Genomic DNA, 18,828 nt, shown 5'->3' with positions numbered 1-18,828 from the left:
AAATTTTGTATAGAAATAAAATGTTGACATAATTCTCTCGACGAATACATTTTTGACAACATTTTCTCTAAGAATAAAATTTTGACAAAATTCTCTCTAGGAATAAAATGTTTATAAAATTGTTTATAAATAAAAGTTAGAGAAAATTTTTATAGAAATAAAATTGTCGCAACAAATTCTATATGACTAACATTTCGACAAAATTTTCTTTAGGATTATAATTTTCTAGGGGAATAAAATGTTGATAAAATTTTCTATATGAATAAAATAAAAAAAAAATATTTAGGAATAAAATTTTCTCTAGGAATAAAATTTTGACATAATTTTCTCTGGTAATAAAATGTTGACAAAATTTTCCATAGTTATAAAATTGTAAAAAAAAATCTCTAAGAATAACAATTTGACATAATTTTTTTCTCTGGGAATAAAATTTTCCATAGAAATAAAATTTTGAAAAAATTCTCTAAGAATAAAATTTTGATAAAATGTTCTCTAGGAATAAAATTTTAAGAAAACTTTCTTTGATAAAATATTGACAAAATTTTCTCTACGAATACAATTTTGACAAAATTTTCTTTTAGTATTGACAAATTTTTCTAGGAATAAACTGTTTACATTTTTTTTATAAATAAAATTTGGATAAAATTTTTATAGAAATAAAATTTTGGCAACATATTCTTTAGGACAAACATTTTGACAAAATTTTTTCTAGGAATAAAATTTCTGCATAATTTTTGTCTGGGCAAAAACAAAATTTTTGTAATAAATAAAATTTGGACAAATTTTTTGTAGAAACAAAAATTTGGACAAAATTTTTGTAGAAATAAAATTTTGACAAAATTTTTGTAGAAATAAAATTTGGACAAAATTTTTGTAGAAATAAAATTTTGGACAAAATTTTTGTAGAAATAAAATTTTGGACAAAATTTTTGTAGAAATAAAATTTTTACAACATTTTTGTATACAAAAAATTCTATAGAAATAAAATTTTGACAAAATTTTTGTAGAAATAAAATTTGGACAAAATTTTTGTAGAAATAAAATTTTGACAAAATTTTTGTAGAAATAAAATTTTGGACAAAATTTTTGTAGAAATAAAATTTTGGACAAAATTTTTGTAGAAATAAAATTTTGACAAAATTTTTGTAGAAATAAAATTTTGGACAAAATTTTTGTAATAAATAAATTTGGACAAAATTTTTGTAATAAATAAATTTGGACAAAATTTTTGTAGAAATAAAATTTTGTTTCTACAAAATTTTTGAAGAAATAAAATTTTGATAAAATTTTTGTAGAAATAAAATTTTAACAAAATTTTTGTAATAAATAAAATTTGGACAAAATTTTTGTAACAAATAAAATTTGGACAAAATTTTTGTAGAAACAAAAATTTTGACAAAATTTTTTTAGATATAAAATTTTGACAAAATTTTTGTAGAAATAAAATTTTGACAAAATTTTTGTAGAAATAAAATTTTGACAACATCCCAGCAAACAAAATTGGAAGTTCTTCCAAAGGCACAACTTTAAAAACACTTCCAGAAGATGCACTCCCAATGATGTTCTTTATTTTAACTAACCAGGAAGTTCTTTTAATCCAATTTTTTAAACCTTGGGTTTTTCATACTTTTAATGGGTAATTTAAACTTTTTATACCCTCCACCATAGGATGGGGGGTATATTAACTTTGTCATTCCGTTTATAACACATCGAAATATTGCTCTAAGACCCCATAAAGTATATATATTCTGGGTCGTGGTGAAATTCTGAGTCGATCTGAGCATGTCCGTCCGTCCGTCCGTCTGTTGAAATCAGGCTAACTTCCGAACGAAACAAGCTATCGACTTGAAACTTGGCACAAGTAGGTGCTATTAATGTAGATCGGATGATATTGCAAATGGGCCATATCGGTCCACTTTTACGTATAGCCCCCATATAAACGGACCCCCAAATTTGGCTTGCGAGTCCTCTAAGAGAAGCAAATTTCATCCGATCCGGCTGAAATTTTGTCCATTATGTTAGTATATGGTCTTTAACAACCATGCAAAAATTGGTCCATATCGGTCCATAATTAGATATAGCCCCCATATAAACCGATCCCCTGATTTGGCTTGCGAGGCCTCTAAGAGAAGCAAATTTTAACCGATCCGGCTGAAATTTGGTACATGGTGTTAGTATATGGTCTCTAAAAAACATGCAAAAATTGGTCCACATCGGTCCATAATTATATATAGCCCCCATATAAACCGATCACCAGATTTGACCTCCGGAGCCTCTTGGAAGACCAAAATTCATCCGATTCAGTTGAAATTTGGTACGTGGTGTTAATATATGGCCCCAAACTCCCGTGCAAAAATTGGTCGAAATCGGTCCATAACTATATATATATAGCCCCATATAAACCGATCCCCAGATTTGACCTCCAGAGCCCCTTGGAAAAGCAAAATTCTTCCCATTCGGTTGAAATTTGGTACGTGATGTTAGTATATGGTAGTATAATTAGTATAATTATATATAGCTCCCATATAAACCGATCCCCAGATTTGACCTCCGGTGGCTTTTGGAGAAGCAAAATTCATCCGATTTGCTTGAAATTTGGTACGTGGTGATCGTATATGATATTTAACAACCATGCCAAAAGTGGTCCATATCAGTCCATAATCATATATAGTCCCATATAAACCGATCCCGAGATTTGGTTTTGGAGCCTCTTGGAGGAGCAAATGTCATCCGAGTGAGTTGAAATTTGGTACATTGTGGTCGTTAACAACCATGCCTAAGTAGGTTCATATCGGTCTATAGTTATATATATCCCTCAGATAAATCGATTTCCAATCACACAAAAAATTGGTCTATATCTATATATATATAAGTTCATAATTGTAGATCAACCCCACATAAGCGACCCCCATATTTCAATTCTGGCTCTCTACGTATCGTGGAAAAAGTCCATATCGATTCGTAATTATTTTTAGACTTAACTATACATAACTTTTTTGTCTAATATATACCACGTATGGACTAACTCACAATTTAGAAAACGATGTTAACAAGTTTTAAGATACCACAACCTAAGTATTTCGATCGTGGAAAGCAGTCTTTCGTAAAAGCTTTTACGCAATCCATGGTGGAGGGTACATAAGATGCGGCCTGGCCGAACTTACGGCCGTATATACTTGTTTTTGCTGGGATATTCTATAGGACTAACTTTTTGACAAAATTTTCTCTAGGAAAAAACTTTTCACATAATTTTCTCTGGGAATAAAATGTTGGCAAAATTTTCTATAGGAATAAAATTAAAAAAAAAATTTCGAGGAATAAAATTTTGATAAATTTCATACAAAAACTAAAATTTTGACAAAATTTTGTAAGAAATAAAATTTTGACATCATATTCTATAGGGCTAATATTTTGACAAAAAATTTTCGAGCAATAAAATTTTCGCATAATTTTTTCCGGGAAAAAACAAAATTTTTTTAATAAATAAAATTTGGTCAAAATTTTTGTAGAAATAAAATTTTATCTAGGAATAAACTTTTCACATAATTTTTTCTGGAAATAAAATGCTGACAAAATTTTCTATAGGAATAAAATTAAAAAAAAATTCTAGGGGTTAAAATGTTGACAATATCTTCCTTAGGAATAAAAAAAATCTCTAAAAATAAAATTTTGAAAAAAAATTCTCTAGGAATAACATCCTGACAAAATTTTTTAAGCAATAAAATTATGACATTTTTAAAAAATTAAATTTTGACAACATTTTCGAAGAGATACAATTTTGAAAAAAAAAATTAAGAAATAAACTTTGGAAAAAACTTTCTCGAGGAAAAAAATGTTGACATTATACGAAGAGATACAATTTTGAAGAAAAAAAAATTAAGAAATAAACTTTGGAAAAAACTTTCTCTAGGAAAAAAATGATAAAATTTTATACATGAATAAAATTTTGAAGAAAAAAAATCTCTAACATAAGAATAAAATTTAGACAAAATGTTCTCTAGGAATTAATATTTTCTCTAATGGTTGGTATTAACTTCGAGTTTAGCCGCTAAAATCGTAATTTTTTCACGATAACTTTTCTTTAATAATCCATTTTAAGAAATACAAACTTTGTAAAGACTTGCTTTGCGCTTTTCCCCATCAAGTTATAATAAAATCTGCAACAAATATGTATGATCTTATGCCCTTTTTCATTGATTTAGTTTTCACTTTAGTGAAAAACTCGAACTTAATACCCACCTTAAGAATAAAATGTTGACAAAATTTTCTTTACAACTAAAATTTCGACAACGTTTTCTTTTGGAATAAAGTATTGGCAAAATTAGTTTTGAGATTAAAATTTTGACAACTATTTTTAAGAAATAAAATTTGGCAAAATTTTGTATAAGAAAACAATTTTGACAAAAGTGTGACAATAAATTATTGACATAATTTTCTCTAGATTAAAAAAAGTTTTGACATGATTTTCTCTGGGAATAAATTTTCTATACGAGTAAAATTTTGAAAAAAAAATTCTTTAGGAATACAATTTTGACAAAATTCTCTACGAATAAAATGTTATCAAAATTTTCTCTAAGATTAAAATTTTTTCTGGAAATAAAAAGTTGACAAAATTTTCTATAAGATTAAAATTAATAAAGAAAAAATTTTCTGTAGGAATAACATTTTGACAAAGTACTTTTTAGGAATAAAATTTTGGAAAATTTTCTCTACGAATAAAATGTTGGAAAATTTTTCTTTAAGAATACAATTTTCTATATTTCTATTGTTCTATTATTATTTCTCTAGGAATAAAATTTTGATAAAATCCTCAATAGAAATAAAATTTTTAATAAAAGAAAATTTTGACTAAAATAAAGCCAATATGAAGTCAACATTAAAAATTTTTAATTATTGTTTCAGGTCACACTATCCTTTTATTGCGGGCAAGTTATCCGTTTTTGTAGAAGTAGAAAACTACAAATATTTAAAACTTTGACACATTTATAATTCAAGGAATATATATATTCCCACATATTTAATCAGGATTAAAATTTTTTCTGGAAATAAAAAGTTGACATAATTTTCTATAAGAATAAAATTAATAAAAAAAAATTTTCTGTAGGAATAACATTTTGACAAAGTACTTTTTAGGAATAAAATTTTGGAAAATTTTCTCTACGAATAAAATGTTGGAAAATTTTTCTTTAAGAATACAATTTTCTATATTTCTATTACTCTATTGTTATTTCTCTAGGAATAAAATTTTGATAAAACCCTCTATAGAAATACAATTTTTAATAAAAGAATATTTTGACTAAAATAAAGGCAATATGAAGTCAACATTAAAAATTTTTAATTCTTGTTTCAGGTCACACTATCCTTTTATTGCGGGCAAGTTATTCGTTTTTGTAGAAGTAGAAAACTACAAATATTTAAAACTTTGACACATTTATAATTCAAGGAATATATATATATATATATATATATATATATATATATATATATATATATATATATATATATATATATATATATATATATATATATATATATATATATATATATATATATATATATATATATATATATATATATATATATATATATATATATATATATATTCCCACATAAAGTGTCGCCATTAGGAAAGATCATAAAAATATAAATTTTCTTCCAGTTTTGGTAGATTATTTTTGGCTCGAGTAGCAACCGTGTCTCACACCCCATAAAGTATATACATTCTGTAGTGAAATACTGAGTCGATTTAGCTGTGTCCGTCCGTCCATGCGTTTGTTGAAATTGCACTAAATTCCCAACAAAATAAGCTCTCGAGATGGAACTTGGCACAATAAGTGGTTACAGGTGTATGTCGGACAGTATTGCAAATAAGTCATATGGAACCACTTTTAGTTATCGCCCCCCCACCGATCTCCAGATTTGACTTGAGGAGCAAATTTCGTCTGATCCGGTTTACAATCGGTGCGTAGTGTTGGTCTACGACCTTTGACAATCAAGCCAAATGTCCATAATTATATATATATAGCTCCCATATAAACCGATCTGCAGATTGGGCCCTCTAATTACCGTGCTTGTTTATATTGTTTATGACATTCTGATCTATAAACTGAACCGATCAAGAATTGAGTTAACTTATATACATATTTAATCAGGGTGGCAGTCTTTAGTAGAACTTTCTACGCAATCCATGGTGGAGGGTACATTGGAATCTGCCTGGTCGAACTTACGGCTGTATATATTTGTTAATTAATTCTTCTATAGTGCAAAATTTTTTGAAAAATTTTCCCATTAATTTTATGGATGTCTCTTTATCGGTGTCTTTAATTTTGTATATTTACATTAATTTTGTATATTATTTTTCTTCTCACATCACATTTTCTTAAATGAACAACTTTACCGCCTGAAAATATGCAAAGCAAATTTTCTATAGCATGTAAATGGGGTTCTCCGCCGAGATGGTTGATTTTCGACGATTTAAATAAAAGGTTCCCAGTCTCAAACTCACCTTAATAAAAAGTAAATCCAAAATATCATCTTATCCGTTTCCTTATAATCTGGAGGACATATTTCCGGTGCATTTAGTGTAAATGTACAACGTTGTATCATACAATTGACAGTCTCATTAGACAAATGTGACATATTGTGACGACGAGCAATACCGCCGCAACGTAAATCCAATTCTTCCAAATCGGTAACATTGATTTGCATTTCCCATAGACGTTTCTCACCGAAACGTTGTTTGATATCGGTAACTGTCTCATTGTCATCCTGTTCGATTTCCATGCCCAATTGTTCAGAGGGTGGTGCTAAATCGGGATGCATTAAGAGCATAAAGAAAGTCGAATCTGTGGCATTGGCATGCACCCAACTGAAAGATATGGGCTCGGTCACATTGGTATCCACATCTAAGGATTCTGAAAAGAAAAACCCAAAAGAAAAAAAAAACATGTGAGAAAAAGAAAACACAAACGTAAGCAAAAAGACAGAATAATCGGCAATCATAACGCATTACTAGCTGGAGGCCTTTTTTTTGGTGTATGTGTGTGTGTGGACCAATATCTGTTAGTCACCATAAAACAAAAGAAAAAAAATTTGTATGAATATAAGTACGGGGTAATAAAAATAAATACCAGGACTTATGTCCTCCAAGGCAAAACAACAAAAAGTGATTTTTTATGTCTGAAAGAAAAAAATGTGTGTGCTTTTTTTCAATTTATGTTGCTTTTGCCATAGCTGTCCTTGCATAAAACGCCAACAACAAAAATACAATCAACATTTGCGGCCTGAATTGAAATGACATTTGTTCTTCCAATTTATTGGCCATGTCATCATTGTCATATCTTTAGACTCCCGCAGAAATGCCAAGGCTGCACAAAAAAGTTCTGTTTATGACATATAAATCAGAGTTTATTTAATATGAACTTAAATTTTTGTATAAAGTGAAATTTATGGTTAAATATCAAACAAGTTAAATTGTCGCATAAAATGATGAAATATTTGTAAGTTGCAGAGGCTTTCATTTTTTTGTTTTTTGAAGAAGTGGAATTTATTTGCTAATTTTATTTTATCGCAATATTTTAAAAGAATAAACTATTTAAATTTTATTTTTGTTGTGTGTACATATCTTTGGTATTATACTAAAATGCCTCAGATCCGCAAATTTTGGTGCCAACGAGGGTATGGGAGAGGTGCGACAACACGGATAAGAAAGACCCTGCGCCACTCTGCAGAACAGGGCATAACAGGGTATGTTTGCAACACCCAGAAGAAGATGGGATAGAGGCATGGTGTCTTTGACAATATTGCTCAGGGTGGGTCCCAGCGCACGGTTGCCAAGAAAAAAATTTTTTTCAAAATTTTCTATAGAAATAAAATTTTGACAAAATTTTCTATAGAAATAAAATTTTGACAAAATTTTCATAAAAAAATAAAATTGACAAAATTTTCTATAGAAATAAAATTTTGCACATTTTCTATAGAAATAAAATTTGGACAAAATTTTTTATAGAAATAAAATTTTGACAAAATTTTCTACAGAAATAAAATTTTGACAAAATTTTCTAAAGAAATAAAATTTTCACAAATTTTTCTTTAGAAATAAAATTTTGACAACATTTTCTACTAAAACAAAATTTTCTAAAGAAATAAAATTTTGACAAAATTTCCAAAAAAAAAATTACGAAATTTTCTACAGAAATAAATTTTTCATTCGTTTTGTTTATAGAAATAAAATTTTGACAAATTTTCCACAGAAATAAAATGTTGACAACATTTTCTATAGAAATAAAATTTTCACAAAATGTTCTATAGAAATAAAATTTTTACAAAATTTTCATAAAAAAATAAAATTGACAAAATTTTCCATAGAAATAAAATTTTGACAAAAATGTCAGAAAAATAATTTTGACAAAATGTTTGTATAGAAATAAAATTTTGAGAAAATTTTCTATAAAAATAAAATTTTGAGAAAATTTTCTATACAAATAAAATTTTGACAAAATTTTCTATTGAAATAAAATTTTGCAAAATTTTTTATAGAAATAAAATTTTGACAAAATTTTCTATAGAAATAAAATTTTCGTTTTGTTTTGTTATTGTTGGTTTTGTTTTTTAAGCATTGTTATTGTTTTTTTTTATTTCAGCTTAAACCCATGCATTGACTAAACTACATGTGTAGCTTAACAAACAGAGGAAAAGAATGTTTGTCAAATTTATTTGGAAAAAGGGAAATGTTTGTATGAATTTATTTCGGCATCAGCCGGCTATCATAAACCTTTTTTCGGAAGGTTCAAGTGTGGTTCACCTTGGGTTTATTGAACTGCCTGAATTTATTCTGATAATTGGTTGATCGTTTTGCTGCAAGTAGAGGATGCTGATGAGGAACGTGGTAATTCTATAGAAATAAAATTTTGACAAAATGTTCTATAGAAATATAATTTTGACAAAATGTTTTATAGGAATAAAATTGTGAAAAAAAATTCTATAAAAATAAAATTTTGCAACATTTTCTTTAGAAATAAAATTTTAACAAAATTTTCTATAAAAAACAAAATTGACGAAATTTTCTATAGAAATAAAATTTTAACAAAATGTTCTATAAAAATAAAATAAAATTTTGCACAATTTTCTATAGAAATAAAATTTGGACAAAATTTTCTATAGAAATAAAATTTTGACAAAATTTTCTATAGAAATAAAATTTTGACAAAATGTTCTATAAAAATAAAATTTTAACAAAATTCAAATGTTGACAAATTTTTCTATAGAAATAAAATTTTGACAAAATTTACTACTGAAATAAAATATAGACAAAATTTTTTATAGAAACAAAATTTTGACAAAATTTTCTATAGAAAAAACAAATGACGAAATTTTCTAGAGAAATAAAATTTTGGCTAAATTTTCTACACATAAAATATGTTGACAAAATTTTTTATAGAAATAAAATTTTGACCAAATGTTCTATAGAAATAAAATTTTGACAAAATGTTCTATAGAAATAAAATTTAGACAAAATTTTCTATAGAAGTACAATTTTGACAAAATTTTCTATTGAAGTACAATTTTGACAAAATTTTCTATAGAAATAAAATTTTGACAAAACGTTCTTTTGACAAAATTTTCTATAGAAATAAAATTTTGTCAAAACGTTCTTTTGACAAAATTTTCTAAAGAAATAAAATTTTGAAAACATTCTCTTTAGATATAAAATTTTTATAGAAATAAAATTTTGACAAAATTTTCTATAGAAATAAAATTTTGACAAAATTTTCTATTGAAATAAAACTTTGCAAAATTTTCTATAGAAATAAAGTTTTGACAAAATTTTCTATAGAAATAAAATTTTAACAAAAAGTTTCTATAGAAATAACATTTTGACAACATTTTCTTTAGATATAAAATGTTGACAAAAAATTTCTATATAAGTACAATTTTGAAAAAATTTTCTATAGAAGTACAATTTTGACAAAATTTTCTATAGAAATAAAATTTGGCAAAATGTTCTATAGAAATAAAATTTTTACAAAATTTAAATGTTGACAAATTTTTCTATACAAATACAATTTTGACAAAATTTTCTATTGAAATAAAATATAGACAAATTTTTTTATAGAAATAAAATTTTGACAAAATGTTCTATAGAAATAAAATTTTAACAAAATGTTCTATAGAAAAAAGATTTTGATAAAATTTTTAATAGAAATAAAATTTTGCACAATTTTCTAAAGAAATAAAATTTTGACAAAATTTTCTATAGAAATAAAATTTTGACAAAATTTTCTATTGAAAAAAAATTGACCAAATTTTTTATAGAAATAAAATTTTGATAAAATTTTCTATAGAAGTACAATTTTGACAAAATTTTCTATAGAAATAAAATTTTGACAAAATTTTCTATAGAAATAAAATTTTGACAAAATTTTCTATGGAAACTATATCTATGGAGCTATATCTAAACTTGGACAAAATTTTATATAGAAATAAAATTTTAAAAAAATTTTCTATAGAAATAAAATTTTGACACAAGTTTTTATAGAAATAAAATTTTGACAAAAATTTCTATAAAAATAAAATTTTCTATAGAAATAAAATGTTCTATATAAATAAAATTTGGACAAAATTTTCTATATAAATAAACATGTTGACAAATCTTTCTATATAAATTAAATTTTGACAAAATTTTCTATAGAAATACAATTGTGACAAAATTTTCTGTAGGAATAAAATTTGGACAACATTTTCTATAGAAATAAAATTTTGACAAAATTTTTTATAGAAATAAAATTTTGATACAAATTTCTACACAGAAAAAACTGAAGCAAAATAAAAATCAATTATTGGCATAATTGAATGAAAAAAATATATCAAATACGATTTTTATTAAGTCAAACATGAAAATAATTGGTTGAATGAAAAACTGGCAAAAATATCAAAATTCACTGGTAATTGAATTCACAACACATCAATTACTATGTTCAATTGGACCAAGTATAAAAGTTATTGATTTAAGTATAATGCGTAATTGCCTGATAAAACTGTTTATGACGTTGCTACGTAACGAAAAATAAATTAATACAAACAATAAAATGTCATTTATTATTACTATTAAGAATCTTCTTAAGAAAATGGTCGTTGTTTATAATGAATATTCTGTATTTTTCTACCAAACATGTACTTCGCTGTATTTTCAATTATACATATTTTCAGAATTTCTTTTTTATAATAAAATGCATAAAATTTTTTTCAGAGTGTATTTGTATAATTTTCTTAAATTAATATGGATTATGTAGTACAAAGATTGTATTGATTAACATCGTAATAAACACAATTACGATAGTAATTGTATAGGTTACAAAATTCTATAAACATTGTACTCAGTTCAATTACGACTGTAATTGAAAACACTATATACTTCAAATACTAATGTATTTGGATTGAGTACTATGTCATTTGAATATTTTGACAAATTCCAATTACATTTATACTCAACGCAAATATTACTTCATTTGAAAATAGTTTTATGACAACCTTACAATTTGGGTAATTGGATTTACAATTTTCGTCATAAGCTGAAAATCAAATACAAAAATAATTGAATTCACAATTTTTGTATTTGATTCAATTATTCACTTTTTTCTGTGTATAGAAATAAAATTTTGACAAAATTTAGTATAGAAATAAAATTTTGACAAAATTTCCTGTAAAATAAAATTTTGTCAAAAATGTCTATAGAAATAAAATATTTGCAAAATAATTTTTTTGTTTGGTAGTTTATTGATAAAATTTTCTCCAAATTTTGGTGATTATTTTTGGCAACCATTCCCCTCAGTCGATCTAGCAATGTCCGTCCGTCTGTGAACACATTTTTGTAGTCAAAGTCTTGTTCGCAGTTATGGTCCATTCAACTTCAAATTTATCACAATCATCTATTGTCACTATAGAACCCTATTGAATTTGGAAGAAAGCGGTTCAAACTTAGATATAGCTCTCATATATATGTATGTGTCGCCCAAAATGTACTTATATGGCTCCAGTATTTCCCTAAGATGCTTAAGATTTCGTACAAACAGAGAAACTGATACTGTCGTAAAGTGTGCCATATAATCAAGGAGCCAAAAGATTTACTCCGATTTACTTGAAACTTTGCACAGAGATTCGAATTAAGATTCTGGATATGCATGCCAACTTTCATCAGATTGCGACCGGAATCGTGTGAACAAAAGATTCATGGACCGACGGACAGACACCAAAGACTATATCGACTCAGAAGAGGATTCTGAGTCGATCGGTAATATAATATATTTATATTTTTTGGTCTATAATCAATACTTGTGGTAGGCAAATTATTTGTAGATCAAAGTTATTATACCCTATGTGGTTTAGGGTATAATAAGTCGCCTTTTTATATCTTTCACCATGCAGAGAAACAGGATATTAAAAGTTGATGCATATCTTGCAACTCACACAAGCAGACGAGATACACACATGACCTCTTTGGAAATCATATTGAGGGCTTTCCGTTGAGTCACTTTAAAATTTAATTCTTTATTTTATAAAATCTCATATTTATATAACTACCTAATATTTTTCAATATTTAATAGAACTAATTATAATATTTCTTACTACAGCGATTTCAATAAAAAAATATAAATAATGACGAAAAATTCTTATGAATTTCTCTCTATCATTTCAGAAATTCTTCCATTGGGACTTTAGTAATTTAGCTCCTTTGCAACTGTCTGTATTTTCTCAATTCTGAGAATAAGTGAACGACGCAATATTAAACATATGCGTGCATGCTCAACCTTGAGAATCCATATGTCAACGAAATGTTGGATATGCACATTTCATTGCCCTTAAATGGAATTTTATTAAGTCAAGTTCACGGCACCAAAAAGTATTGAGTATGAATTTTGTGTAATTGTCTCGGAGAAAAGTGTAATTGTCTCGGAGAAAAGGCATCAGATATACCGTACATTAATGTTATACAAGGTCCAAAATATCAATTATCATATAGTTACTGTTTCTAAGTTCATAGATAGAACCATCTGATCTGCCGAACGCCTTATATATATCCATATATGAAATTGCATAGAGAATGCTTATGTATTTTTAGAGAATTATTAATTAATTTAATTTCTATAAAAAAGACTTAAAAACAAATTAAAAAAAATGTTAATACCTTACTATAATATATTTTTGTTAAAACAAAACCCCATATCCATTTCATTTATACTTTCATAGATAATTCAAACAAAAATATGACTTAAGATATTCATCCATCCATTACGAGTTTTTTCTGCCTTTGACAAAATACAAATTCCCATTAAAAATTTAATACGAAATTTGTTTCCCCGCCCAAAAAAAAATGTAGAATGCACCCGACATCACTTCAAATCCATACGGCCAGATGCTATTCTCATTTAGAACTTTAGATATTTACCATACCAATGCATAGCCAAGCCTTTGATGTACACACACACATACTCTGGGACACCCCATTCAGATAAATTTGGCTGCAAAATTCTACTCAGCTACAGAGAATATAGAGATGAGAGAGCAGAATTAAATAACAGGCTCTCATATATGATGACCTATAGCTTACCCCACACACAAACACGCACACAATAGTGATACAGTGAGCTTTAGGGATTACAGAAGGCGATGTACGAGTATACATAAACGCATACACTCGAAAAAAAGCTTAGATTCAAAGGTGCTGTCATTCCCTTTACGACACTATCAATTATACTCCTTGTGCAAAATGTAAAGCAAATTAGGGAAAAACTCTGGTTTATTAGGTCATATAAGTGAATATATATCTGAACTGATTTTTTCCAAAAAAAAAACATACTTGTGCTAACAGCGATAGGACTTAAACTGGGACCTAGACTTTAGTTACAAAAATGTACGCACACAAAGACGGACAGACGGAAGTGGTTAGATGGACTCAGTGCCGGCTATTACATTTGTTTGTTTAATCTTTCACCATAGCTCTATATAGTTTTTCAGTGTATATTCACTCATATATACAATTATTTTATGAGTAATGTTAATAACAGTAGTGAAATACAATATAGAAGTGAGGGTTAAGAGGGCCTTTAATGAGAAAAAAATTTCATTGTAGACCATACACTCAGAGAAAAGTTATAGTTGATATTAGTTAAATTTTGCCAAATATTAGAAGATACTCATGACGAGTTCAATTAATTTTTTGCTTATTTTAAACTAATAATGAGAAAACAAATTTTAGAAAAAAGATGTACACAATTTACCATATTCGAAATTCGAACAAAATATTTCGAATATAACTTGCTAACCTTTTTTTATCGCCCACGTCAAAACATGAAATTAGCTTAAATCCATTCGTTGACTAAACCACAAGGGTAGCATAACAACGGAGAGAAACTGCTACCAAATTTTATTTCTATAGAAAATTTCGTAAAAAAATTATTTCTATAGTAAATTTTATCAAAATTTTATTTCCACAGAAAATTTTAGCAAAATTTTATTTCTATAGATGATTTTGCCAAAATTTAATTTCTATAGAAAATTTTGCCAAAATTTTATTTCTATAGAATATTTTGTTAAAATTTTATTTCTATCGAACATTTTGTCAAACTTCTATTTATATAGAAAATTTTGTCAAACTTTTATTTATATAGAAAATTTTGTCAAGATTTTATTTGTATAGAAAATTTTGTCAAACTTTTATTTATATAGAAAATTTTGTCAAGATTTTATTTCTATAGAAAATTTTGTCAAACTTTTATTTCTATAGAACATTTTGTCAAACTTTTATTTATATAGAACATTTTGTAAAAATCTTATTTCTATTGAAAATTTTGTCAAAATTTTTTTCTAAACAAAATTTTGTAAAAATTTTATTTCTATAGAAAATGTTTGTCAAAATCTTATTTCTATAGAAAAGTTTTATACCGATTTGCTTGATAGTAGTGTAGTCAAGTGTGCAAAACTTGATTGAAATCGGTTCAGATATATATCTTTCGTCCGCTATAGACTTATATGGCCCCAGAAGCCAGAGTTTTAGCCCAATTTTGTTGAAATTTTGCACTAGGAGTACAATTAGTAGTGTAGTCAAGTGTGCTAAATTTTATAGAAATCGAGTCAGATTTAGATATAGCTCCCATATATATCTTTCGCCCGATTTTCCGTCATATGACCACAGGGTTCAAAGTTGTAGTCCGATTTACGCGAAATTTTGCACAGGCAGTAGAATTAAAATACTAAGTATGCATGTCAAAAAATTACCAAAATATCCACATTTTTCTTATAAAATCGCCACTGCTAAGTCGAAAACTTGTAAAAGTGACTCAAAATTTCCTTTATTTCTAATACATATCTATCGACCGATAAATCATAAATACACTTTTGCGAAGTTGCCTCAAAATTGGTTCAGATTAAAATGTTTCCCATATTTTTATACCCACCACCATAGAATGGTGACGGGGGTATAATAAGTTTGTCATTCCGTTTGTAACACATCGAAATGTCGATTTCCGACTATATAAAGTATATATATTCTTGATCAGGGAGAAATTCTAAGACGATATAACGATGTCCGTCTGTCCGCCTGTCCGCCTGTCCGTCTGTCTGTCTGTTGCAATCACGCTACAGTCTTCAATAATGAAGCAATCGTGCTGAAATTTTGAACAAACTTGTTCTTTTGTCTGCAGGCAGGTCAAGTTCGAAGATGGGCTATATCGGTCCAGGTGTTGATATAGTCCCCATATAAACCGACCTCCCGATTTGGGGTCTTGGGCTTATAGAAATCGTAGTTTTTATCCAATTTGCCTGAAATTTGAAATCTAGAGGTATTTTATGACCATAAAGAGGTGTGCCAAAAAATGGTGAGTATCGGTCCATATTTTGGTATAGCCCCCATATAGACCGATCTCCCGATTATATTTCTTGGGCTTATAGAAACCGCAGTTTTTATTCAATTTACCTGAAATTGGAAATCTAGAGGTATTTTCGGGTCATAAAGAGGTGTGCCGAAAACGATGAGTATCGGTCCATATTTTAGTATAGCCCCCATAAGAATGATCTCCCGATTTAACTCCTTGGGTTTCTAGAAACCGTAATTTTTATCTGATTTGCCTGAAATTGTAAATATTCTGGTCTTTTAGGCTCACAAAAACGTGTATCGGATTAAGTTTTTATCGGTCCATTTGGTAATGCCTCGATATAGACCGACTTCACTTCTTGAGGGTGTAGAAGGCGCACTGATCATGAAAATTGCTTGAAACTCAATGTAAAATTTCAAGATTTTACTTCTACAGATTTAAGATTTCAAATCAAGACGTTATTTTATAATTTTCTTGCACACTTACAAGAGATGTTAATGATTCCTCTAAAACTCAAACAAAAATGGTTCTTATAAATCCAGAAACTGATATAGTCCTCATAGGTGAAATCTTTAAATTTATCTTCGGAAAGTGTCCTCAAGTCCTCAAGCCCTCCTGAAATTTCAAAGGAAACCCTAATATTTGGTTCATGGTGGTGGGTATTTAAGATTCGGCCCGGCCGAACTTAGTGCTGTATATACTTGTTTTTTACCAACATAGTGTACCATCCCAGGACATTAGCCGACTTAAATTTTAAGTCTATAGATTATAAATTTTGTTCAGATGGAGTCAGATTTAAATGTATGTATTGGGGACAAAAACCTTTATATATAGCACCCAACACATTTGACGGATTTGATATAGTATCGAAAATGTGGATTTACAAAGTGGTGCAGGGTATAATATAGTCGGCTCCGCCCGAATTTAGATTTTCCTTACTTGTTTCTTATTGCTTTGATTTCAGCTTAAATAAATGCGTTGACTTAACTACACTGAAAAAAAACAGTGAACCCATCAAGAAGAAAACATTTAGTTAATTTTAGAAAATTTTTAATATTTTTAGAAAATTTTAACTAAACCGTATTACAAACGCTGACATCACGCCGATATCACAAAAATAAGTAAATATTTTTCGACAAATTCAAGAAAATTTATTAGACATAATTCATTTTTTTTTTTCAACTGTTAAAGAAAATTTTGTAGTGTGAAAGAAAAAATTGGAGTTCAAAATTGCAAGAATGTCTTTAGTGATATACGAAGTTCATGATGGATGCATTTGTAGTAAAATTTACAAATTTAAAGAAATAATGAACTATTTTGTGAGAAGTATGAATTTAGTAAAACTGTTTACTTCATTTATGTATAATTTTTTCCCGTTTTGTAGTTCATTTAACTAACGTACGCAAAAAAATATTGGAGTAAAGGAAACTTTCTCCATATATAATAATTCCATGAACTAAAATAAAGTTAAATTGGCTTTAGTGAAATAGAGAGTTCACTTTTTTTGAGTGTATAAGGGCAGATTAACCAACAGAGAGAAACTGCTTTCAAAATTTTATTTCTATAGAAAATTCTTTCAAAATTATATTTCTAGAGAAAATTTTGTCAAAAATAGAATAGCAAAAAAGAAAATTCTGTCAAAATGTTATTTCTATAGAAAATTCTGTCAAAATTTTATTTCTATAGAAATTTTTGTCAAAATTGTATTTCTATAGAAATTTTTGTCAAAATTTTATTTCTATAGAAAATTTTGTCAAAATTTTATTTCTATAGAAAATTTTGTCAAAAATGTATTTCTATAAAAATTTTGTCAACAAATTATTTCTAAAGAAATTTTTATCAAAATTTTATTTCTATAGAAAATTTTGTCAAAATTTTATTTCTATAGAAAATTTTGTCAACAAATTATTTCCAAAGAAATTTTTATCAAAATTTTATTTCTACAGCAAATTCTATCAAAAATGTATTTCTAAAGAAAATGTTATCAAAACTTTATTTCTATGGAAAATTTTATTTCTATAGAAAATTCTGTCAAAATTTTATTTCTATAAAAATCTTTGTCAAAAAATTATTTCTATAGAAAATTTTGTCAAAAATGTATTTCTAAAGAAAATTTGGTGAAATATGTATTTCTAAAGAAAATTTTCTCAAAATTTTATTTCTATAGAAAATTATGTCAAAATTTTATTTCTATAGAAAATCCTGTCAAAAATTTATTATTATTTTTTTTTTTTTTGATAGAAAATGTTGCCAAAATTTTATTTCTATGGAAAATGTTGGCAACATTTTATTTCTACATAAAATTTTATCAACATTTTATTTCTACAGAAAATATATCCAAATTTTTATTTATACAGAAATTTTTAGCAAAATTTTATTTCTACATAAAATTTTACCAAAATTTTATTTCTGCAGAAAATTTGAGCAAAATTTTATATATAACAAAAAATATAGAAAATTTTTCAAATTTTATTTCTATTGCGAATTCAAGTACCTCCTATTTGGAGAGAAAAGTTCCGCAAAATCTATCAAAACAACAAGAATTCTAGCAATCTACCAAACAGTAAAAAAATTTACCATTTTTGATAGGATGCTATTAACTGTGGCAACCGTGAACCGAACACTTTCATGCAAGTTACGCAACACCTTGTGTGTTTTCAGTCTAACTTTTATTTGTATATCTTTAGAATTTTAATAGATCCATTCCAACGTCATTTTGCAATATAAGTTGCATCTATTCGCGTGAAATCAAAACAAAAATACATCAAGAGCAAGTTTTCTACCACTACGCCGTCGATCAAATCTGGTCTTCACTTTTTGGATAATTTTTAGTGTTGTTACTGATTTTTGTCGTCCATACTTGATTTCCATCACCAATAACTTTATTTCTGAATGCAATAGACCAAAATGCCTGTGTAAGTTTGTAAAAAATAAAATGAACTGTCAACACGCAGAGAA

General features: G+C 26.8%; 1 protein-coding gene across 8 annotated transcripts in view; it reads right to left on the bottom strand.

Annotated features, from left to right (window-relative positions):
* Positions 1-18,828, bottom strand: part of LOC142226759 (uncharacterized) — a 323,175-nt gene that overhangs the window by 122,794 nt on the left and 181,553 nt on the right. For all 8 annotated transcript variants that reach the window (XM_075296945.1, XM_075296944.1, XM_075296940.1 and 5 more), the window contains exon 6: positions 6,506-6,914. In XM_075296945.1, coding sequence (XP_075153060.1) covers positions 6,506-6,914 — 409 coding nt within the window. The remainder of the gene's footprint in view (positions 1-6,505; positions 6,915-18,828) is intronic.

The sequence above is a fragment of the Haematobia irritans genome, chromosome 2 (assembly GCF_050003625.1).
Source record: "Haematobia irritans isolate KBUSLIRL chromosome 2, ASM5000362v1, whole genome shotgun sequence".
NCBI classification, from domain to species: Eukaryota; Metazoa; Arthropoda; class Insecta; order Diptera; family Muscidae; genus Haematobia; species Haematobia irritans.
The sequence above is the reverse complement of the archived record's forward strand: the minus strand, read 5'-3'. Positions and strand labels throughout refer to the sequence as shown.